Consider the following 27,592-nt stretch of genomic DNA (forward strand, 5'->3'; position numbering starts at 1 on the left):
CCGGAGCTCCGCTCCTGTGTGCTCCTGCAGGAAATGACCCGTCCTCAGGTACCCTGAGGTAGAAACAGGTATATGGATATTTAAGTTGTAGGTTTTCTTAAAAAAAACACCCTGTGGTAAGAAAGCATTTATTCACACACAGTGACCGCAAGTAAATGAACAATGCACAGATGAAGTGGAATATCCAAAGTGGTACATAGTTGCCCTGACCTGGGTAGCCCAGGTTAGCCCAGTCTCCTCAGATCTCAGAAGCTAAGGTGGGTCGGCCCTGATTTGTATATGGATGGGAGGCCACCAAGGAATGCCAGGGTCACGACACAGAGGCAGGCAATGGCAAACCACCTCTGAACGTCTCTTGCCTCGAAAACCCCACAGAGTCACCAAAAGTTAGCTGTGACTTGACGGCAAAAACAACAACACAGCTTTTAGAAATCACAAGGCAAAAAATAAATAAATCACCAACTGCTCAAAATACATTCGTTGTTCATGCTGCTTGTGCATTCCAGTGAGTCATGACTATACATTCCATACATCCAAATCACGTTCTGCACCTTACTCATCCCGTTAATCCTAATAACAAACAATCCCCACTGGTGATTTAGAATATCAGAACTCTGCATTGGGCATCTTGCTTTAGCCAATCAGTTCACTCACATTTCCCCTTTTCTACTCCCGATGTGAAAAAGCAACTGATTTTGAATATTTTTGAACAAACAGGTCAAAGTAGTGCAAGAATGAGAAGTCTACCAGAAAGCCAAGGAGCAAAAAGGGAATCTCTGTGATTGCAGTTCCCAAAGGCATAGAGCGCTTAAGATGAATGTAAGATTTCTTTATTGCATTTAGGCAGTGATTATGGCGTACTGCCATATCGGGAAACAGATTCTGAATGAGAATGCTGATTGGAAACTGGTTGAGCAAGCCAGGTCCGAGTTTCATCCTAGGGCATGAGCGGCCGAGGCCTTCCGCATGAGTCGCTCAGTCATTGGAGCATTTGGTCTCAGTTCCTCACGTTCTATCAGGAGGCATCTAAAGGAAAGAAAAGGGGAAGGGGGGGGGGACAGGAACACTCTCTTAAAGCAGCTCAGTTTTGGTTGCGGCAGTCAAATGTCCTCGGAAGCAGCAGCCCTGTCATGTTTAAACTCAGCCAAGCACATGTGAGCTGGGCCAATTCTGCAAAGTCCTTGGCATACAGATGTTGCCCTGACAGGTTTGAGGCAATCACGGGGTGCGAAGGACCCACATAATGGGCCCAGCCTGCACAATGCCTGGCCTTTAAATATCACACAGGATGAATCAGCAGGAAACCACCCCCCCCGCCCCCCCAGCAAGCTACTGCAGCCGAATCTCAAGGGCACCTACCCAGATTTTAAGTGGAATATACAAACCAAACTTAGGCAAGTCACATATTAGAACAGCAATCGTTTTCAGCCTATGGAATGCAAATCAACTGGCCCTCCAGCCTCATTGTCAATGAACTACTCATAGGGCAGAATGCCGGTCAGGTGCAATTTCTAGAGAACAGCAGATACATCCCAGAGGTGACGTCATTGCAGCAGGCACATCATGCAGGGGATGCTCTAGCATTTGGCTAAAAACTGTATGGTGACCATAGAGTTTTTAGCCAAATGCTAGAGCGTCCCCTATACAACATGCCCAGTGCATTGACGTCACTTCTGGGTGATGCCATTGCAAAGTGCGCATGCCAGAGAACCCCGGGACCAAGCCAGGAGCCCCCCCGCTGGCAGATGGGTAAGACCAGGCCACCGTATCAGGCTCCCTTCCCTAGTGCTTTGGAAGAATGTCCGAAACGCTGACAACTTGGTCTGACCTTGAGCATTTCTCTCCTGACACCTCAGGAACTGGGACTTTCATGTTCAATTCGACAAGACGTTCTCGTCTACAATCATTCATCCTGCCTAGAAACCATGGCGTTCCTCCAGCAACTTCCTTCTCCAAGGATCAACAACTTTCTCCTTTTCCTCCAAATATAATATTCCTTTGGAGGGGGACAGGGCGGGACTGTACAAAGCCATTTAAAAACCCCTTGCAGCCACTGGCCAGTGACCAGTGTTCCCTCTAAGCTGAGTTAGTGTGAGCTAGCTCACAGTTTTATAGCCTCCAGCTCACAGATCTTTGTCTTAGCTCAGGAAGGACGGCACCAGAGCAAACTAATGTGTGCAGCAGCCAAATTGCTTGGCTCACAACTTTAATGCCAGTAGCCAGTGACTGAGGACTATTACACTTGGGAATGTTCAAACACCAGACAAATGAGACAGGCCGGTCTAACTGCCTTTGTCGCATCTAGCTCCAAAGGGCACTCAGATCCAAAGTCTGTGCAAAGATTATGGTGGAAGAGCTTCTGACAACCAACCGGTCTCAGCAGAACCTTCAGCCGTCTCAATAAGGGAACGCGTGTCTGGGCATCACCAGGCCCTACTGTCACAGCAGCCACTCCTTCTGGGCCACAGTGTCAAAGGGTCTGAGACGGCCAGGAATACCTGCCACGCGCCACCTGAGCTCATGAATTCACCGCTGCCTTTCAGCTGAGCAAAATCCAGAGGTCGTTTGCAGAAAGCGGTACTCACTCACTCACCTGGCAAGTTTCTGGTTCGCTTTGGATTTACAGTTTAGAGCAGCATGGATCAACAGCTGGGCAAAAACATCTCTCTGGGGGGAAATTCAAGAGACCAATGTTACTGCTGTGCAAGAAGAGATGGGGGGGATTCTTGATTGTCAGTAATTTAAACACAAAAGGCAGGGAAAATTTGTTACTGAAGAGACTGAGAGAGATTGGGTTTATATCCTGCCCTTCACTACCCAAAGGGGTCTCAGGGTGGCTTACAATCTCCTTTCCCTTCCCCTCCCCACAACAGACACCCTGTGAGATACGTGGGGCAGAGAGAGCTCTTTCAAGAACTGCCCTTGAGAGAAGACCTCTGAGAGAGCTTGTGACTGACCCAAAGTCACACCAGTGGCTGCATGTGGAGGAGTTGGGCATCAAACCCGGTTCTCCCAGACTAGAGTCCGCACACTTAATCACCACACCAAACTGAGTCCACTCAGCCCCTGCCAATTGTTAATTTGGCTGTCAATATTTATTCACCAGCAGAAGAACAAGAAACCAGTATCATGGGCAAAATGATCAGCGGGTCATCATACAGCAATAGGGATGCAGAAGGACCACGCTCTTCTCTCAAAGGCATTCGTTTCACAGTAGTAAATAAGCTTATTGTCTTAGCCATAGGTCATAACATAACGCATCAAAGTTGGATAGAAAAATATAGGCCATAACATAACACATCAAACCTGGATAGAAAAATATATATCAGACTATAAAATGATAATGTAAGCAATAAAAATATCAGTATCTTACTTTGAATCCTATACTCTTTCTACTTTGCATTGAATACTACACTCATTCTTATTTTTCTTGTGGCTAAGGGAAATGAGGCCATTCTACTAGAGACATAATGATCAAGGTCCGAGAGTAGAAACTTGACCAAATCCAAACAGAAAGTCCATTACGTGCCGGCATTCATCTAACAGGAAATGGAGATGTGAGATGGACAGCTAAGACAATAAGCTTATTTACTACTGTGAGACGAATGCCTTTGAGAGAAGAGTGTGGTCCTTCTGCATCCCTATTGCTGTATGATGACCCGCTGATCATTTTGCCCATGATACTGGTTTCTTGTTCTTCTGCTGGTGTTTATATTGACAGCCAAATTAACAATTGGCAGGGGCAGGGCGCGGCGACGGGCAGTTCTCGGTGTGCTCTGAGCTGCCGGATCCCTTGTTGCTCTCTTCAGAGTCTCCCGGTTGCCGGGGGAACTCCGCCAGACCTCCCGGAGAGAGGTCTGGAGCAGGAGGCTTTATTCTGCCCGCCCCCGCAACTGGCAAGGGGGTGTGTGTCCACTATGTGACCCGACGCAGGAGCAGCTTGTGGAGTGAAGCATGGTTTTCTATGCTTCACATAGCCGCCGCCATCCGTCTTTTATTTTAACTTGTATGGATTACAAAGATAACAGCAACCTAAAGGGAGGAAATATGAGAAAAGGAACTGTGAGTACCTCTATCTATATAAAATATGGCTGAGTCTGGAGTATAAGTTTGCAGAATGGAAAAGAAGAGCGGCCAGAGAGCGTGTTGGAGCAGATGAAAGGCTTGTGGATGTTTATTTATCTTTCTCCAGGGGATGTTTGGCTTCTCCTTAGGGGCAAGGACATCTAAGAACATTGGGAGATAATAGTTAAAAGAAACCAGTTTGTTTGTCCTTTTATCTCCTTGGAATGGAAGGACTGTTAAAACTTGAGTAAATCAATTTAAAACGACAATTAAAATGGTTTCTATGGTAGAAGAGGAGGAGGAGGAAATTAACGAGAACACTCTAGTGGAGAGATTACAGTAGAGCAATTTATGAAGATAATGAGAAGCTTTTGCAAATGTATTAGGAAAGCCAAACAACTTGCAATTAGAAATAGAAAATGAGAAAATGCTGGAACAATACCCCAAGAGTTTAATGGAAAAGGGACTTTCTCAGCAAGCAAAAAACAAACTGGAGACTATACCTTCATCCTCCTCTCAAATTAAAATATCTGGGAAAAAGACAATAAATATAACTATTGAAAAGATGAAAATCCCCCCAAAAAATCAGGAGCAAAAAATAAATTTCAAGAGAGAAAGAACAAGGAAAAAGAAAAGGGAAAAGCGACGTTCATGGAAACTTAAAGGAGACAATACTTTATGGACGTTTGATTGGTTGAGAAGAAAAAGGAACAGCTTGGGAAGAAATTATCATACATGGAAATATCGAAAACATTTAGACAGGTTGTTACAGAAGAGCAGACTGTTGATCCATAGGTGGAAAATCAAGTTGTATCATTTTCTTTGCTTGTCTACCTCCTTAGGATGTTTGTTTAAATGGAAGTACTGACCTTGGAAACTTTAATTAAAAATAAAAAGTAGAATGATATAGTGGGGTGTTAAGAGGGTACTGTATTGGTTTTGCAGTGATTAAAGATAGGAAAACTTGGTAAAGGAAGTCTGGATATTAATCTGATACCATTCTGAAAAGTAAGACCAATTAAAATTGATTTTGTAATGATATAAGAGTTTAGTATAGAATGTTTGGATGCAAATATAGTAGTAAATTCAAAATGTTAAAAAATTTAAAAAAATAATTGGAAAATCTAAAAGTTATAAAAATTAAATTGATAATTTATACTTATATTGGAAACAGGTACCTTATGGAGAATGGATGTGGCAAAATGTAAAAACTAACATGAACAAATAAGTAAACTAAAGATTTATGTATTAATGTGCTAATACTTGATCCTGGTACTCAAATAAGAATTATTGGATTATATTTTTAAAAATGTATCTTTACATATACACGTGGGTTGTTGTTTAAAAAAAGTATTTCTAGCTTATGTGTATATTTTTGATGTTGTTTATATCCAAAATAAAAGTATATATTATTCTAAAAACCAAATAAATAAACTTTGAAATAAAATTGGCAGGGGCTGGCTGGACTCAGTTTGGTGTGGTGGTTAAGTGCGTGGACTCTAATCTGGGAGAACCGGGTTTGATTCCCCACTCCTCCACTTGCACCTGCTGGATGACCTTGGGCAAGCTGTAGTTCTGGCACAGCTGTCCTTGAAAAAGAGCAGTTTCTGTCAAGAGCTCTCTCAGCCCCGCCTACCTCACAGGGTGTCTGTTGTGGGGCGGGGAAGGGAAAGGAGTTCGTAAGCCGCTCTGAGACTCCTTTGGGTAGTGAAGGGCAGGGTATAAATCCAATCTCTTCTTCTTCTTTTACCTCACAGGGTGTCTGTTGTGGGGCGGGGAAGGGAAAGGAGTTCGTAAGCCGCTCTGAGACTCCTTTGGGTAGTGAAGGGCAGGGTATAAATCCAATCTCTTCTTCTTCTTTTACCTCACAGGGTGTCTGTTGTGGGGCGGGGAAGGGAAAGGAGTTCGTAAGCCGCTCTGAGACTCCTTTGGGTAGTGAAGGGCAGGATATAAATCCAATCTCTTCTTCTTCTTCTTCTTCTGAATGCCAGCATTGAAAGAGAAGGGGCATCACAATTGTACAAAATGTAGGCAAAGTAAGTCATGAAAGAAAACATGGCACTGAGCGTGAACGCAAAGGAAGAGGAAACGTCCCTGCAGGAATTCCTAAGGGAAAGGATGGTTCTGTTGCCCTTCATGGTGGTCAGAAGAAGGCTCTTGTCCCCAGTAGCAGTACAGATGGGAAGAAGTCATTGTCTACTGAGTGTGTTTGCCTCCAATCAGATCTAAACCTCCAGGAGGTTTTGGGGTGGGAATTGCACCAAGGCCCTGAAGTGGATGCAGCCAGGGAATGCACCTGCAAGAGGATTTGGGGGCTTTCAGATCTTGGGTATATTTAGAAGGAACAAGGTTAGAGAACAAGCATGACGGCGACCACGAACTAAGCCCAGCACCCCTCTCATTCCTACTTGTTCTTCAAAGCTGAAGCTGTCCCTTCACACCACGGCCTCATCCACTCCTGGAGACATTTCCTCTCCAGCTAGCCTCCACCTTTCCTGGGGCACCAACACTGACAGACCAAAGCCGGCCAAACTTCCATCTTAGAAAGCCCCACCCTGCCCCTTCACCTGAGCATTGCTTCCCCCTATCTCAACCAGCTGGTAGCGAATGGGATAGAGCAACTCCACCGCTTTGTCGTAGTTGCCATTCTCAAACGCGACGAAAGCTTGCAACAGAGGAAGGCCCAGCCTCAGAGAGAGGTTTAGCTCGTAGTCTTCGCCAGGCGCCCTGGAGAACAGAAAAGAGAGGGGGAAGTCACACAACAGCCAACTGCAGCGCTAATAAGCCACAGCCACTGCACTGGGGGTGGCTGCGTCACTGGATCACAAGAACAGAGGCAGAAAGTTAGAACTTGAAAAAAACAAAACACCAAGCAAGAAGAAAAAGAGATCTGTACTCATAACACTGTTTGTAGCTTACTGGACCAGTTCCTGGAGAGTTGTTAACAGCTCGTGAGTCGTTTTTTGGTCCTTGGCCCCTAATGAAGCCATCAGAATGTGAGCGTCGTTGAAGATCAGGACGTGATCCGAGGCATGTTTCTGCGTCAGTTGGTTTACTCCTTGCCACCTGTCTCCCAGTTTCACACCTAGGAGTCAAGTGCCACATATTTAGAACATCTAGGTAAAGGTAAAGGTCTCCCTTGCTCGAAAGCCAGTCGAATCCGACTCTAGGGATGCGGTGCTCATCTCCATTTCAAAGCCAAAGAGCCAGCGCTGTCCGAAGACGTTTCCGTGGTCATGTGGCCGGCATGACTAAACACCAAGGCACACGGAACGCTGTTACCTTCCCACCGAAGTGGTATCTATTTATCTACTTGCAATTCCTTGCTTTCGAACTGCTAGGCTGGCAGGAGCTGGAACTAGAGACGGGAGCTCACTCCGTCATGTGGCACACTCGGGTCTCGAACTGCTGAACTACCGACCTTCCACAGCCTGCAGTTCAGCGTCTTAACCACTTGAGCCACCGCAGCTCCTTTTAGAACATCTAGCCTAGTCTTTTTTAAATTTTTTTAAAGAAATATGTCTTTGGCCGCAATTCTCTGCCATTACCTGGGCGTAGGCCCCACCGAAAACACTAGGACTGACTCTGGAACAGACATGCATTACATTGATCTATTTAGTTTTGGAAGGCTTTTTAAAAAATGTACAACATAATTTCTCTATTGGGATAAATGTTTACTGACCACTCGGGTCCACCTCTTCCCCATTCTCACATAAGTGGCTGCCTCTAAGTGGACCCGAACTCTGTTCTGCTGCTTCAGACCAACACGGCTGCCCACAGGAATGCGCCTCTAACAAAGGACACCTAAACCGTCAGAATGAAAGGCCAAGCAGAGAATGAAGGCCACAGGGGAAGGGGCAGGTCCTCCTTTGTCAGGCCATACAACAATCAAGCTTGGCTTTCTGTCGCTTGTTCTTCCTGTTTAACACAGTCAGGGGAGGGGAGCAGAAGCCGATGGCTAAGAGGCCACAGATTCGCGGCTTCCTCCAGCTGCACCTTTGATACAGGAGTTTCACACAGACAATCTTCTGTTATATGCTGTGGAACTTGCAGGGCCAAAACTCAAGGCTTAATGAAACAATGCTTAAACGTAAGAACATAAGAGAAGCAATGTTGGATCAGGCCAATGGCCCATCCTAGTCCAACACTCTGTCACACAGGGGCCAAAAATTGCGGGTGCCATCAGGAGGTCCACCAGTGGGGCCAGGACACTAGAAGCCCTCCCACTGCCCCCCCAAGCACCAAATCCCATTTTCTCAGATGTTCATGGAAATGATAGACAAAGGGAGTATTTTTAAAAGTGCCATATGTGTGCACCAGCGTGGTGTAGTGGTTAAGAGCGGAGTACTCTAATCTGGAGAGCTGGGCTTGATTCCTCACTCCTCCTCCACATGAAGCCTGCTGGGTGACCTTGGGCCAGTCACAGTTCTCTCAGAACTCAGCCCCACCTGCCTCACAAGGTGCCTGTTGTGGGGAGAGGAAGGGAAGGCAACTAAAAGACCTTTGAGACACATGAAGCCTGCTGGGTGACCTTGGGCCAGTCACAGTTCTCTCAGAACTCAGCCCCACCTGCCTCACAAGGTGCCTGTTGTGGGAGAGGGGAAGAGAAGGTGATTGTAAGATACTTTGAGACTCCTTAAGGCAGAGGAAAGTGGGATATAAAAAACCAACCTTCTTCTTCTTCTACAATCTCAAGAATCAGGGATCCTCAGGAAGGTATTATTTATTCTGCAGATTTCTGTGCTGCCTCTCCAGAGTCCTACTCAGGATGGGTTAACAATTTAAAAAGCACACCCCCGGTTCACAACCAAGAAACAGCAACACAGGAAGGGGCCATTTCAAAAGTTCGACCCCTCCTGTGGTAAAGAAGCATGCACTTGTGTGTTTCTGCAACACAGAAACAAACACAAGCAAAGAAAGACATCCCTTTAAAACTAGTGCTTTGTGTTTCAAAAAAATACCAGAAAATGTTGTTTGGCATGTAAAAGGCTAAGGGCTGGAGTTTGCTATTATTATTTGTTTGTTTCTATGGTACAGAAGAGCAAAGCGCACTACAGAAACAAACAAGACATAACAGAAACCCCTTCCAAAGTAGCCCTTTGCATGCCAAAAAATTAGTACATTTTTTAAAACAAAGGGGTGGGGATTGCTCTCAAAAGGCTAATTTTGAGGGGGATTTTGTTTCTTTTTTATCTGTGTGTCTTCTTCTTGGAAGCTCGGCATTTTAAGAGACGTCGAAATGTGCATCTAGAGGACTATAAAGAAAAAAATTACTTCTGGCTCAGCCTAAAGCGTCGTCTTCTGAACGACGCTAACGAAACACACAAGGAGAAAGCAGTTCTGTACCTTCTAATTGCAGCCGATACAGCATGGAGCAATTATCAACGACATCCAGCATGGTCCCACTTGACTGGCACCTGGGTGCAATCTGTAAGCCACAAGACAGACAGCACTTGGATTGGCCACTTTCAAGGAAGCCGGACAAAGCAAGAGGGGAGAAGCGGGAGCCAATGGGGGGAGGGAATGGGATTTCCCCTCCCCTGTGAATCCTTGCAGGTCCCCCTCTTGTATTCTTCTAATTTTTAAAACTCAAAATTAAACTGCGTATTACTAACTTGCTTTCCCTGTGCAAGCATATGGACTTGGTGCCTTCCTTGATTCCCCAAATATCACTTAGGCCCTCTTCTGTAAATCCAATAATTTTGACTAAGGTGAGCTAACTTGCACTTTTCATAAAACTTCTTCTAGTACATAAATCTATGCTCGTCCACAGACTGTGGTTCAGATGCTGTGTTCACAATGTCTTATTATTATTTTTTATTTATAGTCTACCTTTCTCATGTTCACACATGCTGAATAATGCACTTTCAATCCACTTCCAATGCACTTTAGTGATTGTTTGCAAGTGGATTTTGCCATTCCACACAGTAAAATCCAGTTGCAAAGTGCATTGAAAGAGAATAGATAGATGACTAAATATGATAAAAATCCACTCAATCAAACACCAAAGAGTTCGGGGGAAGAGAATGCAGTGGGGTTAGAACTGAAGATTACTACATATGATAAAAACAACTCAGACACCAAAGAACTCTGGGAGGGGGAAAGGACAATGCAGTGGGGTTAGACCTGAAGAACTGGGAAACAATGCAAGAAAAGAAAAATTTGTCCAAGGCAAGAAGACAGTGTACACAAAGATCGTTTGGGGGTATCATAATGAATACTACAAGCATCAGCATTTCTGTAATAGAATGCCAGGTCACTCTCATGTTTGAGTCATTCTTGGCGTGATTCATAAAAGTGTGGGAAGACTGACTGATGACATTCATATTACCACATAGCTAATACCTTTGAGTAAGTAAACATTGATTCCTCATCTAAGTGTCCTGGAACAGACACTTATCAATCTGGTGACTAATTTGATTAATGCCTGGTGACCTTTGGGTGTGAAAGTTCTCCCCTTGTGAGGAACACGGTGACTTCTGAAGTATTTTCACTCTCTCTTCTCTGGCACCGAGAAGCATTTTCGTTTTGACAGTGATTTCTCTGTTGCAGTTCAAGGCTAGAAGTGTCCATTACTATGGGATCCTGCCTGAGTACCGAGATAACTTTCTTAAGATTATATATGAGCTCAGATAGATTTTGTACGGGAAGAACCATGGGATATGGGGTGGGTGGGGAGAAGAGATGGACTAGCACTCAAAGCTCTACATTATATGCTCACATTTTTGTAAATAAATAATTTTGAACATCACTATCTTGAATCTGGAACAAGCATTTAAAAATGGAATGTTTCACCTTCTGCTTATGAGGATTAAGACAATTATCCATTTATTATTTACCTCAATTCTCTCCCATCTTTCTCCCCAAAGGAGCTTACACCTTTCTTCTCTTCTCCCATTTTATCCTCACAACAACCGTGTGAGGTAGAACAGGCTGAGACTACGTGACTGGCCCAAATACGGCCAAGGTAACTACGCTCCTTTTGTACAGGTGCCCCCCCCTTCTGCCAGTCTGCGCTCCCTCAGAAGGGTGATATGAGACTCTCCGTCCTGGAGTTTACTGGCCGAAAGGAGTTAAACTGTGTAGAAACCCCACCCATGAATAATCAGACATCTCCTTGGCTTTGAGCTCAGCCATAACCAACCAGCCTATTGATGATAGAACCTCTCAGCAGCACAGTGTCGCTGCCTCCCTCCACTCACATGCTCCTGCCAACATCAGTCAGGTGAGTTGTCATGATCTGGGCTGTGCCACCAGAGGCCTACTAGGCCCAAGGTAACTAGCAGTAGGTGAGGCTGGGCCTACAACTCCCAGAAGCCCCTGAGAGGTTTTGGAGCCAAAATTGACCAATAGGAAAAAAGGAGGGCTTGGAATAAAAGATCTGGAGCAGCAGGAAAAGCTGTTCTTCTTCCCAGAGGGCAGAGCCAGAAGGAAGGCTGCTGCAAGGAAGAAACCCTCATCCTGAGGGAAGGGTGAGTAGTCTAAGGCCACTGCAGATAGTGAGCTAGGGACAGTACATTTAGACGCGTAAGGGCATTTGATTTCTTTTCTTTTCACCCACTTACTGTTATTCTGCACCTTGTTGTTTGACCTCTTATAAATTAATCAATTGTCTTTGTTCACTCTGCCTGGTTCTCACGCCTATTATTCGGCCAAAAGGGAGGTCTAAAGGTCTTGGGAGGGTGCTCTGGGCCTTCTCAAGGGCCCAGAGTGGTGGCAGCATCAGGTGACACCTCACCTGAGCCGTGACATGGGTGAAAGCAAAGTCCACACTGTAAAATGGGAAAACAGAGGAGTCCAAACAGTGCCGTGGAAGCACAGCTTCCTCATAGGCCCCGTGACTAACAAAATAAATTATTCGAAAGGGGAAGAAGAGGCAGACTCACAGCCTCGCCTTGTGTGGAGCTGCACCCTTTTAAGTCCACCGGCGTCAATGAGCTTAACAGGGTGCTGCTCTGCTCAGGATGGCGCTGCAAACTATGCCAGATAAGAAATTTGCCCCTGCAGGTCACAGCTTTCCTTGGCCAGGAAGAGCAGCAACTTCAGCATCAAGTCACAAACGCAGTCAGACGGGGATGGAGAGAACCGGGCCGTTTGCCTGCAAGGAAAAACTTGTACTTACGTGAGTGTCATAAATGGTCAGAGCAGCCTCATAGTCGCCCTACGAAAGCAAAGAGAATTTCATGCTTTGATTTTTACAGAACCGGTAACAAGAAGCATGGGCAGAAGCACGTTGAGTCAGACTATCGCCACTGCCGCCACCACCAGTGTTCCCTCTAAGCTGAGTTAGTGTGAGCTAGCTCACAGTTTTTAAGCCTCTGGCTCACACATTTTTGTCTTAGCTCAGGAAGGATGGCTCCAGAGCAAACTAATTTATGCAGTAGCCAAATCGCTCACTCACAGCTTTAATGCCAGTAGCTCACAAAGCAGAATTTTTGCTCACTAGACTCCACAGCTTAGAGGGAGCATTGGCCACGGCCACACCCCCCCCCCCAGGAATTTTGCTATTAGGAAGGGCTGGGATGTAGCTGGAACTGGACTGCATGAAGAAGGACAAGATCAGATTCCATTGTCACATATATTTTTTTTGCAGGTTGGAAAAACAACTTGCTTTCTCGGAAGTATCATGCTAACAGGCAACCGTGTCTGTCTGCTCCCCTGCAGGGTAACTGCAATTTTTAAAATCTGTTTTAACTTCAGTGGCAGGGCTTCTTTGGCGCCTTTGTATAATTCCTCCATCCCTCGAAACCCTCCCCCTGGCAGGCGAGGGGAGTGGGATTTCTTATTCACCATCTTATATACTGAAGGTCATGTTTTTTTTAATTTACTGGAGATTGCCGGATTATTTTAATTCTATTTTAAATTGAGATCTGTATGTTATTTTGTTGTGAGCCGCCCTGAGCTCACTCCAGGGAAGGGTGGCCCTAGGGCTGCCAAGCCGTGTTAGTCTGTCTCAGTGGTAGAAAGGAGCGCCTTAAAGACCAACAAAATTTGTGGCAGGGGAGGAGCTCTCGTGAGCCACTGCCTCACTTCACGGAAGCTCATACCCCGCCACAAGTTTTGTTAAGTCTTTAAGGTGCTACTGGACTCATACACACAAGAGAAACACATCCAAACCAATTACCATTTTCAACCATGGCCTGCACTGCCTTCTTGTAAAGAAAGAATTCATCTCATTCCACACACTGTTTTGTTTTTAATCCTCCTGCTTAATATAATAGCACTTTCTTTTCCAAATGGGGCAATAATAGTGCCCTAGGTCCCAAGACTGGGGGAAGTTAAAATGCCACCTGTCCCCTGTACAGAATGAGCAAACCAAATAAAGGGAAAGAAATGACAGAAGGACAGCAGAAAAATCAACCTTCTCTCAAGGATTTTCAAACAAACACTGGCAAAGCTGCAGAAATGCTCACGTACCTGTTCGATAAAATACAAAGCCCAGTGCCAGTAGTTATGGCAAGCAAGCATATCACTATCCTGGTAACAATGAGAAAAAGGGAGGGGGAAGCAAATGTTTACATTAAATTAAAATAAAGCAATGAACAACTGGAAGACATTCCAGGGCCATTCAGAGGCCAGAATACTCTATAGTGGGAAAGCTACACGGGTCCCTGATCCAATACACTGTGCCCCCCCCCACTCAAAAGCATCTGATTTCAAGGACCCTGCTTGCAAAATTAATGCTTACAACATCCATGGAAGGCATTATCACCCTTATAATACTAACTAGAAGTTGGGGGAAGAAAGGACAGTGGCTTTTGCACGTCTAAGGTGAGTCTATTGGTGGCTTAGGTGAGCCTGCACTTCATGGCTCATAACGTAACTTAGTATACCTCACTTTTCCATCTGAGACCTACAAAACAGTTTATAGGAATAACAACAGTGATCAATTAAAGGGCACTTTTAGCTGTTTCACTAAGGCTGCGATCACACACACAAAATAATCCACTTCCAATGCACTCTCGAATTGGATTTTGCCGGTTCACACAGTAAAATCCAGTTGTAAAGTGCACTGAAAGTGGATTGAACGGATTATTTAGTATGTGTGACCGCCGCCTATGGCTGCTGTCCTCGGAGCACTTTCTGGGGAGTTAACCCCACCAAATAAAACTGGACTTAATTCTGAGTAGACCTGCACATGATCGCTCCCTTAATCAATTAGTTTTTCAGCTCTGTATTCTAAAACAACCCGATTTTAAAATTTCAAAAACGGTTAAAAATACTGTTTCAAATAATAACGTATTAAGACAAGGGTGAATAGTCATTGCAGCACAAGAATAAGCAAATCAGTCAGTTATCCATAATTCCCTCTGAAATAGGGAAGCTCAAATATCTGTCTAAAATTGTCCAGCTAGCTGACTCGATGCAAAAAAGCACATCTCCCCATCCCCCCCCTTAAAATGCTAACAATGAAGTGGGATACTCAGTTTCATTGGTGAAACTGAGCGGAAGTTGAACGATTCTCTCTTCCCTATACCGACTGGGGAAAACTGAGGCTTCAAAAGCCTGCAGTTTAAGAACTGTACAGATGGACAGAGATGCCTGATCTTCAGGACATCTGTCTGAGCTCTTGGGTACTACACCCAATAAAGGGGGCCACCATTGAAAAGGCCCCTGCTCCTTGCATGTGCCAGACTTACATCAGAAGGCCAAGGCATCTAAAGCAGAGGTCCATCTGATGGCTTGTTTGTAACACAGTACATGGAAGAAACACATTCAGTGCATGACCGTGCAGAGCTCAGCAACTTGACAGCCAGGTAAGAGGAACTGACCTTCCAGTTGTTTTCGGTTTGCTTCATGAACGCCAGCCCACTCTTCAGGTCTGCTTTCATTTCATTCACATGAGCAATGGTGTGCACGGACCATGCATCCGTCTGGTTGATCGCTAACGCCTAAGAGAAGAAGGGTGGGGGAGATAAAGCGTCTTCATTACGGGAGATTAACCAAAGTGCTGCCTTCTTATTCCTTACTCTGTTTTTTAGAAAAGCCTCAAATGGCTTGTGTCTCTTGGGTGGGCAAAATGACAAGTGACATACCCTGCCACAGAGGAATAATACCTAGCACACCAAGATAGAGAATGGGATAGAGAAGGTAGAGAAAGAAGTACTTTTCTCCCTTTCTCACAATACAAGAACTCGTGGGCAATGCTCCCTCTAAGCTGTGGAGTCTTGTGAGCAAAAATGCTACTCTGTGAGCTCCTGGCATTAAAGCTGTGAGTGAGCGATTTGGCTACTGCATAAATTAGTTTGCTCTGGAGCCACCCTTCCTGAGTGGAGACAAAAAATCTGTGAGCTGGAGGCTAAAAAACCATGAGCTAGCTCACACTAACTCAGCTTAGAACCCAAAGAGTCATTGACATGTGGAATTCACTGCCACAAGAAGTGGTGGTGGCCAGTGTTCCCTCTAAGCTGAGTTAGTGTGAGCTAGCTCACAGTTTTTTAGCCTCCAGCTCACACATTTTTGTCTTAGCTCAGGAAGGAGGGCTCCAGAGCTAACTGATTTATGCAGTAGACAAATCACTTGCTCACAACTTTAATGCCAGTCACTCACAAAGCAGAACTTCTGCTCACAAGATGCCACAGCTTAGAGGGAACATTGGTGGTGGCTATAAGCAAAGACAGCTTCAAGAGGGAATTGGAGAAACATATGAAATGGAGGTCCATCGGTGGTTATTAGCCACAAGGTATAGATGGAACACTCTGTCTGGGACACCGATGCTCTGTCTTCTTGGTGCTTGGGGGGGCAACAGTGGGAAGACTTCTGTAGTTCTGGCACTGCTGGTGGACCTCCTGATGGCATCTGGGTTTTTTTTAGCCACTGTGTGACACAGAGTGTTGGACTGGATGGGCCATTGGCCTGATCCAACATGGCTTCTCTTATGTTCTTAAGAAAAGAGCTCTGTGGGCCGCACACCCAAGTGAGTCCACAGGAGGGGAGGAAAACAGACCGCAACTGAGAGAACGGTGAGAGGAGGTACAAGCTGGAGTACGATGTGTTCTGGGCTCCCCACTCCTGGTAGAGAAATTCAGTGAAGCGAGCAGATTTTAAAAAGACTAGGAAACAATCCTCTTTTTCGTGGGCTCAGAGTTACTACCAACCACTTTCCTCACCCAACACTTCCACAGACAAATTGAAAATGCCGACTGTCAGCCTTTGGCTTCCTTTACCTCATAGGCAAGCTTCTCAGCACGATCAAAGAAATTGGTTTCCATTAGCCCGAAGGAGTACATGCCTTTCAGGTAACTAAGCAAAGAGTGGAAAAGCCTTTCAGAGTCAGAGAATAATTAATATCCCAGTCAAGATAACTCTACTCTACAAAAGCTAGTTACGTAAGATCTTAGTATTTGTGAGAGGGCCTCTCTAGAAATTAGTGTATTCAGGGAATCAACACTGCATTCTCAATAGACGACAGCAACTACAGAATCTGTGTAATAATGTGAGCAGCAGGCAAGAAATCTCACCTCAGCCATCGATTTGCTAAGATGTTTTCTGCACAATCGGGCCTCCCCACTCCTGCATTTGTATTCCTCTGCCTTTCACTAATTTCCGCAGTTATATATTCAGTCCGAGGTGCAAAAAACGAAGTTTGTCTTCTCTTGCAGCGCAGCATCAGACTTCACTGTTTCTGGGAATTCCCTTGCGGCGCCACAAGAGGGAGCAAACTTTGTTTTTGCTCCTGGGATGGAATATACCTCTGCAGAAACGAAAGAAGCCGCGAAGGAATACAAATGCAGGAGCCAGGAGACCCGGTTTTGTGGAAAACGTCTAAGCCTCCTACTGCAAGCCTCTGACTCTCAAAAAGTGTCATCCTAAGAACGCTTTCCTGGCAGTTAAGTGCTGCCCACTGGGAGACCCGATTAGGATTTTACTATTAGACAGCAATCCTAAACAGTCTGTTCAGAATCCTACCCATGTCTATTCAGTGGGGCTTACTCTCAGGAGAGTGTTCCTAGGATGCACTGTCAAAGGTACTGGGCAGAGCATGAATTGTTCCATCAGATTTAGTTGTGAGCTTGCTGTGTGTTTTAAATCTGAATGCTTTCAAATTGGTGATCTGTATGTCTTTAATCTATTTAATTTTGTTAATATTTAGGTCCTCACAGATTCACGCTGCACTGTCTACCTTGAATCCATGGAGATAAGGTGGAAGGAAAATGTTTTAAATAATACATACTGGAAAACACTGAAATAACTTCTGTAAGTGAAAGGGTCTCTGAATCCAATTTGTATTGATTTACATGTCATTCTGTCGGACTACAAATTCACTAAGGAACTATGAAATGAGCCAACATTTACAGATGTTCTTTGGTTTAAGAAAAGACCATGAGCAGAACAGCACGTGCAGACAGCGGCAGAACAAAAATGATCTTACCTGCTAAGAGGGATGTCTTGTGTCCAGTGAGGATACACTCGGGCAATAGAATCTCTCATTTGGATCTGACGTCCCAAGTAAAAATAAGTATCGTGTGCAAACTTAATAGCTAACAAGTCAGTTGGGTGGTTGTGTAGGATTTGATCCCATGTATCACAAGCTTTAGGAAGCTCCCTGCAGGGGAGGAGGAAACACACCAGTTATCCTTCATACCAGGGTTGCTGACAGCCCCTTGCCTGTTCAGGCCTAATCTCTGAAACAAAAGCTAGCATTAACTTAATTCAGGCCTACATTGTCTGTGATCCACTAAGTCAAACAGAGTCCATCGACCACGCAGGGCTGATTCCCAGGGACTAGCCTCAAGGAGTGACCTGGTGTAAATGGCTGGTGGACCAAGACCTTTGTCTTGGTGAGTCATAAGATGAGCAGGCATGACTTAACCACTAGAGCCGTAAAGTAACAGAAGGAGTTGTTAAATCGCTCGCTTAACAAAGAAGTCAGAGAGTGATTCAGCAAGAACACAACTTTATTCATCAACTCGAACACAACTCCAACACGGATCAACATCTGATAGCCAGAACAGAACAGTTCAGTTCTTACACAGCAGTAGTCCTGCTTTTAAACTCTCCTGGCTAATGTAGCCACACCCACTGTACAAATACCAACCAATACAGTTGTTCAGATAAGGACCAATCACGGACGTTCCCGCTCAGGGAGCTTGCTGTAAAGTGATTGGCTAGGTGCTTCCTGGGCTAGCAATACGATTGGATGTATTTGGATCCTAGCCCAGGACGAAGCTTAACATAGCTTTTCAATGAGATGTTACACAACACATAATGCATTCAACGGCAGCTTATGAATACATTACAGGAGTCCCACTGCTGGACTTCCTGTTGGCATCTGGCTTTTGGCCACCGCGTGAGACAGAGTGTTGGACTGGATAGGCCTGATCCAACATGGCTTCTCTTATGTTCTTATGAGCCAAAAAACAACAACCAAAAAGTGTTCCCTCTTCTGATTCCAAAACATTTTCTATTTACTTGCAAAGTGGAATTTCTGGATAAGACCTGTGTGTTGAATAAGGGACAGGGAGAACTAATCCAGAAACTACATGGAGGAGAAGGAATTTCAAACAATGAAAAGCAGTCTAGAGAAGCCTGCACTCTTGACAGGGTTAGTTTTTACAAAGAAAATCAACAAAAAATGGTGCTTTAGCCCAAGAACAGACAACAAAATAAATGGTTTATACAGGAAAGCTGGGGATTGCCTGTTCAGATGGATAATTGTTGAGAGGATATTTCTAGAGCATTAGATATTATTGAAAGGTAGCAATTTTTTTTACTATGTTTCTTATATGCTTTACATGACTCCTATGGCATGTCTAAATTCTTTTTTTTTTATCCCCAGAGGGATATTTTTTATTATTTTTATATAAGACTACAAAACTACAAAGAAAATATAAGGGAAGGGGACTACATCTAAGGATAAAGGATAGATAACCACACTATACTAAAACCCCAAGAGGAGGAGATCATATCCATGTTAATCTAAGTGTTATTAATAAGTGTTAGTACAGCAATATACTCTTAGAGTTCTTGTTTGTCTCGGCTTCAATGTTAGTATGTTAGTTGTTATGAGAGAACTTTCTGAGCATCTTCTTGTTATTTGCTTCAAAAGGCAATTTTCAGAGTCCTTCTGCCTTTACTTCGGTTTTCTGTCTCTGAAATCATATGTAATTTTTGCTGCGCCTGCACCCGTTCCTACAGCAGAGTCCTCATCCGTTCCAGAGGTAGCAGAATCACTTGATTTCGATTCTTCATCTTTGGATTCTTCCTCCGATCCCAACTGACGTCTCAAAAATTCTTCGGCTTTAAAAATTGAGTCAATCTTTTATCTTTTGTTGTTGATTTTAAAGATGACACCCTCTGGGATCGCCCACCTTAGCATCTCTGGTCTGTCTTCTTGAGAATCTGACCACAATTTCTCCAGACAGGCTATTCTTAAAAATATAGTTGGAGTATGCCCTATAAGCAGTCTCCATCTCTTTTACTACTTCATCCGCTGTTGAGCCTATTGCTGGAGCAATGATCTCGCTGAGCAACTTCCTCAGATCCTCCTTTTCCGATGCAGAAACTCGATGGAATCTGAGAATCATGTTGGCTTTTTCCATTTGTAGCTGTAACAAACGGTTTTCTTGGAAGTTTTGTTTTACTTCAACTACCCCCATTCTTTTCTTCATTTTCTTGTTTGTGGTGTCTATCTATAATTTTCTCAGTCGTATGCGCCACCTTCTTCGCTGTTTCTGCCAGTTGGAGCTGCTGGGATGCGAAGTTTTGATTCAGCGAAGTCAGTTGCTGGTTAATATCATCGAGTTGCTCCATCACCGGCTTGAGCATATCCACTAACATTTTCATGATGTCTGCTCCCTCTTCCGGTTTTGGGCTCTGACTACCCGCCGGTTTCATTTTAAACTTTCTTTGCGAGGCCGCCATTTTATACGATTGTTTACAATTCCAAACCGCTTCTCGCAGACTCGAAAAACCGTCACCTCGATGTCAGTGCTCAAGTAAGTCTCTCAAAACAAAATAGCTGCGTGTTTCCCCCCTACCCCCTTTGTTACGCTTATCTGTCGGTTCGCATAAGAGGCATCCCTCTTTGCACTTCGCTTTTCCCACGAGGGGAGGGGGTACTTCGCTTTTAAAATATTCCATTTATTTTGAACTCACGTTCATTGTCGGTCATTTCTCTGACCTCATTCACAGTAATCGATATTCCGCTCGATGTTCAGCGCTTGTCCCAGTCAAATCAGCTTGTGCCCGAGGGCCACACAGCGGCAGGACTGTCAGGGTGGAGAGAAGCCTCAATTCTCCAGCATTGAGCCATCGAAGAGGCTGCCCCTCAAAAGCCCTCTGGCCTGGAGCCTATCGCAAAGGCTCCGTGTGAGTGCTACTTGAGGTAGCACCCCTCCATATCGCTGGTGTGCAGGTCGCGCCCCCGAGGTCCGGGGAGAACGACCGCTATCGTTGATCCACAAACCGGAAGTCCGGCATGTCTAAATTCTGAAGTCCACTTTGAGTCGCAGCAAGGAAGGCGAGCTATAAATCAAACAATGAAGAAGAAGAAGAAGAAGAAGAAGAAGAAGAAGAAGAAGAAGAAGAAGAGATTGGATTTATACCCCGACTTTCACTACCCAAAGGTGTCTCAGAGTAGCTTACAAACTCCTTTCCCTTCCCCTCCCCACAACAGACACCCTGTGAGGTAGGTGGGGCTGAGAGAGCTCTTGACAGAAACTGCTCTTTTCCAAGAACAGCTCTTATCAGAACTACAGCTTGCCCTAGGTCATCCAGCCAGGAGCAAGTGGAGGAGTGGGGAATCAAACCCAGTTCTCCCAGATTAGAGTTCACACACTTAACCACTACACCAAAATGAAACAACGGTTTCCAGACCCATTCCCTCCAAACCGAGGGCTTACCCATTGGCAAAGAGCTCCAGCGCAGAGACGTGTAGCTTCTCCCGCTCAGTTAACGGCTGAGACTGTGCGAGTGCCGACATTTTCTTTATCGCGCCATCTAATTTTCTGTCAAGCCGCATTGAACTCCCCGTACCGATCAGAGCCAAACCATTAGCAATCACATGCCCCATTGCTGCAGGGGGAAAAACCCAAAGTAAAACAAAAAATTAGCTGTTGTAGATTTCCCGGGTTGTATGGCTGTGGTCTTGGCATTGTAAGACCTGACGGCAGGTGAAACGTCAGGTCCTACAATGCCAAGACCATGGCCATACAACCCAGAAAATCTACAACAGCTAATGAACTCCAGCTGTGAAAGCCTTCAACAATACCAAAAACCCCAAAAACCATCTTTAGGGGAAATACCACCGAGTTCTTGTTCTTCGTGTTCAGAAACTTTAGGCCAGAGATGACTAGCAAATGTTTTAAAATAACTACATAAATATTGGTCATGTGTGTGCCTACGGATGAATTGTTTCTGAAGTATTAAATTTATTACATTTTCTTTGATGCCAAAATTCTTCATTTATACGTGGTCTACCAATCACTTTGTATATTTCAACAAAGCAGAAGGTACTTAAGAACATTAGAGCTGTATCTCACTTATCTGCCACATTTTTCTCTCCTTGCAAGGTCAAAAGATGCCAGAGAGTTCATTGAAGTTTGTGGGCTTGGAATAAAACCCCCAAAATTGCAGTTGTTAGCAAGCCAGATTGGCCCAATGGGCCAATCCAGTTACAGGCAGCTTTAGAGCATTTTAAAACAAACAGGCCATACACTCTGCCACCTTAGGAGTTCAGGAAAGATCAAATAAAACATACAAAAGTAACTCATGACACAGAAAGGGAGGGGACCTTTTTATTTCTTTATAACCATATGTGGATTTGGAAATTACAGAACCTGAAAGTGAGCGTTTGCTTCCTTGTTCCAGATTTTTATTTCTCCTGGTCTCAAGGACCGGTCAAACAATATTGTTACGCAAGGCGGCTTGCAATAAAACATCGTTTTTTGTGATATCTTTTGCTCTTTGTTCGTGCAAACATGATAACCAAAACATGTCTTTAAAAAGAGCTGGGAATGACCAGAAACTCGCCAGAATCCTTCTATGCAAAAGCTAGTATTTTGGAGTGAAAGCCTGACATTTTTTGAGGTGAGTTGGAGCGTTCTGAGCCAAAGTTCATGGGCTGCAGTGTCAATGCCCAAAGCAGCAGAAATCTCCCTCCTGATGAGGGCAGCGCTTGGTAGCTTTGAGCCTTCATGCGACACAACAGCCTTTTCTGTTTGATGTATAGCACCAGTAATCCTGGCATCTTCGTCTGGTTTAAAGACTTCTTTGAATACAGAGCCAGTGTGGTATATTGGTTAGTGGGCTGCAGCTTAAGTGTGCAACTTTAGGCCACTCTCTCTGTCAGCCTAGCCTACCAAACAGGGCTGTTGTGAGAACAAAAGGGGGGGCAATGTACATAGCCCTGGGCACCTTGGGAGGAACAGTGGGATAAGAATGTCCAGAAAAAAAATCTGAGAAGCTTGGGGGCTCATCAACAGAAGCAGGGAATCCACACTTGATGCAGAAAGAGGCGATGAATCCTGAAATCTTCCACTTCAGACGTAAGAAGAAGCAGTGTCAGTTTTTTAAAAGCTTCTGTGAGGTAGTAAACAAGTATATCAAGTTTACTGCTCTTAGTTACAAGGTGAGTGCCAAGCCTGGAGTTCAAAATTCTGGCCCCTGCATAAGACAGGAGGTAAAACTAAAGACAGGTCAGGAAGCACAACAGACTCTGGGAAGAAATGATGCTCACAGCAAAATACTTTATGTTCGCTTCTGCTTCATGTATTTGTAACTTTCCATTTCATTTATTAGCTTCATTGACCCGAGGTCTTAAGCCAAACATGCAAACAGCAACTATAAAATGCATTACATATAATTACAAGAAATTTAGACAGAACGTCTTTACAATAAAAGCATGTATTTGTAACTGTGGTTCACTGATGTACATAGCTGCGCACTGTTATTAATCACCCCGCTTGTTCTTTATGCTTTAGGTTTATAATTCCCAAGCTATTTCTGTGCACCTGCAGGTTGCTGTCTAAGCGGTCCTCCCCTGACATTCTTGACAGGGGGGGAGGATACGACATGTGTGTGTGAACTGTAGATTAGCTGCGCTAGCACCACTGTGAAAGGAAGCCTCCTCTGCAGGGGCCAGAGGGAACTTCCGCCGTTTCTAATTCTCATGGCCTTGGATGGAAGACATGAAATGATAATATTCACACCATTCTTGTTGTACTGTAATAACCTGTATCCACCTCTCTCTATGCTATGGAATCATGACATATGAATGAGTGTTGGACCAAAGGTCTTGTAATTTCCAACTTTGTAATATTATTCAGTTCTGCCAAAGAGTTTAACTTTACAGCAACTTTCCTGATTTCTCAATAAAGCCTGATAAAGGAATTATTGCATCTGAGAGTTCCAGACGAAGCTGACACTTTGTGAGGGGCTGTGGCTCAGTGGGAGAGCATCTGCTTGGCTTGCAGAAGGTCCCAGGTTCAATCCCCGGCGTCTCCAGTTAAAAGACCTTCGCCTGAGACCCTGCTGCCAGTCTGAGTAGACAATACAGATACTGATCTGATTCATCCCAAATGGTCTGATTCAGCATAACACGACTTCACGTGCTGCAGATCACTGACGTTTCTCACACGGGAGCGCATGAAATGATGTGTAAAGGGTAAGCACAAGAAGCATATTGTTCTTGCTGCACGTCCCACTCCAGCATGCCCCCTAAATGGAAATGGTGTTGCAGAAGAGTCCAGCTTAGCTCAAAAATGTCAGGCACTAAACCCAAAATACTGCAAGCGTCAGCTTTATGCCCCTCACCTAGCAACAATCACACTTGTTTGGTGTTAGTTTGCCCCCCCCCCCCTGAACTGTGGCCTCTTTTAAAAGATACCTGCTGGGCCACAAGCGGGCAGACAAAAAAGGAAAAAGGACAGCCACAAAAAAGGGAAAACAAGGAGCAGGGCCCTCCATCAGGAAACACAAAGTAAACCAAGGAGGCCCCCGGAGGGCTTCTATCAGGCCCGCAGTGGAACTGGCTGTCTTCTGCTTCTTCCAGTTCTGCTGCTGCTGCGTCATCGTAGGTTTGCAGCTTACAGATACATATCTGAACAGCATACTCAGGATTGCAACAGCACAGACATTTTGATGCAATAATTCAGAGCAAGAGGTGTCAGTTATCAGACACTGTTAAACAAAATATTGCAAGAGTGCTGATGTTTTAAGCATGTTTTCATTTTAAGTAAAAAAAAAAAACCTTTGTGTTTGTGCCCTCTATAAAGTTTATATCTCCACTACCTGGCATTACATTTTATGGCACACATGGCCCGGCCCGACAAGATCTCATTTATGTCAGATCCGGCCCTCATAACGGATGAGTTCAACACCCCTGCTCTAGCTGATGTGACAGAAGAGAGGCGGGTGGGAATGTGCTCATCCCAGTCTTCAAAGCAGGCAGCCAGTCAGTTTGAGGTAGCAGTCAAAGCCCTGGACTGGGATCTGGGAGACCACGGTTCAGATCCTCGCTATAGCATGCATCTCGCTGAGTAACCTACCTCACAGGATTGTTACGAGGGTAAAACGCGGGAGGGGAGAGCAGTCAATGGGTGCCACCCTGCCCTGCCCTGCCCTGGACAGCCCAGGCAAGCCCGATCTCGGAAGCTAAGCAGGGCCAACCCTGGCAAGTACTTGGAAGGGAGACCTCCGAGGAACACCAGGGTTGGGATGCAGAGGCAGGCAATAGTAAGCCACCTCTCTGAAGCCCCACTAGGGGTCAGTAGAAGTCAACCATGACTTCTACACACACACACAAACACACAATACTCACAAAAATATTTTTAATTATTATTTTTTTAAAATAAGGTATGCCACCCGGGTTTCCTTGGAGGAAAGGTGGGAGGAAAGCTGCTTTAAATAAACACATGAATGCTTAAGACCTCTGTTCTTGTGCCAGCTCTTTAGCTAGAAGGTCCAGAATGTTCTAGATCTGATTCCTCTCACACACAGGCAAAATGTGTAAGACTGATCAAAGCTGGTAACAAAAACCATCTGTTACCTTTTTATCTTGCAGGGAGCTCGGGGTTTGTGGTCTCCACACTCCTCCCCACAATTTTATTCTCACCCAAAATAACACTGGGGTGGGGGTTAGAGAGAGAGCCTGGCTCAAAGGATTCATGAAGTCTGAGAACTTATTCAGAGGGGAAAAGCTGCTTTAATCCTGCTCAGACGCCTGACTTACAATACAGCCAATTGTTCCCAGAAATATGTTTGTGCCTTATTTTATATTTTTAGACTGCTCTCCTCTCCACAAGTCTGTGTATTTTGAGAAGTTATCTCACGGCTTCTTTTCTATACCATTTTGTTCTCCTTTGGTAAACAAAAGTGCAACTTTATAACCCATCTGAGTTTTAAAACATTTCTTTTAGCTACATGCATGTATTTCACTATCTTTTCTTGCCCATTCATCCTGAAGACAAGTTCTGTATCACCGAAAGCTCCCATAAAGCATTGTGAATGTCGGTGGGTCCTAATCCAACAATTCTTTCACTGACCCATTTAATCTTTCTTGCACTTTTGTGCAAGATTTTTTTGACCATTATCTTTACATGTTGCAGCAAAAGAAAACACAATTTCCACGTCAGATGAGTTCATTCTAAGGGTTACTTACTAAAATTTGGATCGGCGGCTTCTAATTTTGAGAGAGACCCTTCAATGCCTCCTAGACTTGTATCATTTCTCCATGTTGTATACTGCGGCCAGAGAGAGAACACACCTGGCTAAGAATCGATGCAGAATAATGCACTTTCAACTTTCAATATATGCGGCAATCAAAGGGAACATTCTTAAGAACACTTTCCTTGTTCAATTAAAAATACAGTATTACTAATGGACCTCGGTTCTGCTCGTCCAATCACTTGAATGGATCGGGATGTGGAATGGTGTGGTATAGCCCCATCTCCTCAGATCCGGGAAGCTAAGCAGGGCTGACACTTGGAAGGGGGACCACCAGGGAGGACTCTGCAGAGGAAGGTCATGGCAAACCACCTCTGCTTCTCACTCGCCTTGAATCCCCCCTGCTGGGACCGCCATAAGTCGGTTGCAACCTCACAGCCCAAAAGAAGAAGAAGAAGAAGAAGAAGAAGAAGAAGAGGAAGAGGAAGAAGAGGAAGAGGAAGAGGAAGAAGAAGAAGAGGAAGAAGAAGAGGAAGAAGAAGAAGAAGAGGAGATTGGATTTATACCCCGCCCTTCACTACTCAAAGGAGTCTCAGAGCCGCTTACAAACTCCTTTTCCCTTCCCCTCCCCACAACAGACACCCTGTGAGGGAGGCGGGGCTGAGAGAGCTCTCGACAGAGACTGCACTTTTTTCAAGGACAGCTGTGCCAGAGCTTGTGACTGACCCAAGGTCACATCAGCAGGTGCAAGTGGAGGAGTGGGGAATCAAACCCGGTTCTCCCAGATTAGAGTCCGCACACTTTACCACTACACCGAAGAATGGATTAGCCAACTGAGACACCTGTTGGGTTGTGTTCCCAAGGTAATTTCAGATGGACCAGAAAAATTAGTGGCTACTTAATATACAACCGTGCATATATATATGATGGTTAAGGAGAGGAAATTTCTTCACTTTCTACAGCTGCTCACAGAAGAATTTCCTTAAACATCCTCCTTGCAAGTTTTAGGTTCAGGGAACAACAGATGCTATGGCATAAAGGAAACTACATAAGCACTCACCTCATCAGGGGTCTGGACTGGAAATTCATGGAAGCTCCATACAAGAGAAAGGAACTCCCTGTTTGGCACAGTGGGTAAGAGTGACGGACTCTAATCTGAAGAATCGGGTTCGATTCCCCACTCCTCCACTTGAAGCCAGCTGGATGACCTTGGTTCAATTACGGTTCTCTCAGCCCCCAAAAGAGCTAGAATTTCAGGCTGCCAATCTTTGGATCTCCTGGCTATACTACATCCACTGCCATACGATTATTAAATAATCTATCTAAAAGTGGCCCAGCCACATACTAGGTTCACTTATTTATCATGCTATAGTTTACACGCACAAGATGGTTGGTCTTGTGGATGTCACAAGAGGGACAAGAGGGATCTCACAGGACGGGCATGGAGGGGGAGGTATTTGTGAATTTCCTGCATTGTGCAGGGGGTTGGACTAGATGACCCTGGAGGTCCCTTCCAACTCTATGATCCTATGATTCTTAGGGTATCTTCCCCTCCCCCTTTATGTGGAGAAAACTGCCTCCAGCACCCACAGAAGACAATCAACTGGAACGAAATGTAAACTGTTTTATGTCCATTAACTTCTCCAATAATCTCATCCTCATTCCTACCTGAGCAAGTGTAGCATCAAACATTTTACAAGCCTCATTACTCGTGGTCGAAAGGACAAGTCCAGCATCCTGCCAAGCCTATGGGAGACACAAAAGAGAAAAATGTCTACAATGTTTCTGATGAAGACAAAACATTAATGGAAATTTCGAAGGCGGGGGAGGAAGGGAAGGTGTGCATCTGTGTTTAAAACAAAAACAGAATGGTGGCAGAAATTAAAACACATGCAAAACAAATTTAAGCATACAAAATGTG

General features: G+C 44.7%; 1 protein-coding gene across 3 annotated transcripts; it reads right to left on the reverse strand.

Moving 5' to 3' along the window:
* Positions 1-396: 396 nt before the first annotated feature.
* TTC38 (tetratricopeptide repeat domain 38) lies at positions 397-27,412 on the reverse strand. Of its 3 annotated transcripts, none has more exons than XM_015427229.1 (13): positions 27,340-27,412; positions 25,667-25,748; positions 20,910-21,081; positions 17,438-17,611; positions 16,233-16,308; positions 14,838-14,957; positions 13,483-13,542; positions 12,188-12,226; positions 9,412-9,493; positions 6,985-7,150; positions 6,633-6,792; positions 2,594-2,667; positions 397-1,026 (listed from the first exon to the last, which is right to left on the reverse strand). In XM_015427229.1, exons 1-13 carry the CDS (start codon positions 27,361-27,363, stop codon positions 933-935), a joined length of 1,323 nt encoding a protein of 440 aa, XP_015282715.1. In that variant the 5' UTR covers positions 27,364-27,412; the 3' UTR covers positions 397-932. The 3 variants fall into 3 exon arrangements, with proteins under 3 accessions (XP_015282715.1, XP_015282716.1, XP_015282718.1); XM_015427230.1 differs by having other exon boundaries at positions 25,667-25,771; positions 27,340-27,411; XM_015427232.1 differs by lacking the exons at positions 20,910-21,081; positions 27,340-27,412 and having other exon boundaries at positions 25,667-25,710.
* Between the last annotated feature and the right edge of the window lie 180 nt (positions 27,413-27,592).

This window comes from Gekko japonicus, unplaced genomic scaffold (genome assembly GCF_001447785.1).
Source record: "Gekko japonicus isolate JY-2015 unplaced genomic scaffold, Gekko_japonicus_V1.1 scaffold1221, whole genome shotgun sequence".
NCBI classification, from domain to species: domain Eukaryota; kingdom Metazoa; phylum Chordata; class Lepidosauria; order Squamata; family Gekkonidae; genus Gekko; species Gekko japonicus.

Coding starts and splice junctions, on each gene's coding strand:
- TTC38 (XM_015427229.1), bottom strand. CDS start 27,363: ATGTTTGATGCTACACTTGCTCAG. Junction 12,227..13,482: donor CTTTGTATTTTATCGAACAG/GTACGTGAGCAT, acceptor TTGCTTTCGTAG/GGCGACTATGAGGCTGCTCT. Junction 1,027..2,593: donor GCGAACCAGAAACTTGCCAG/GTGAGTGAGTGA, acceptor TCTTTCCTTTAG/ATGCCTCCTGATAGAACGTG.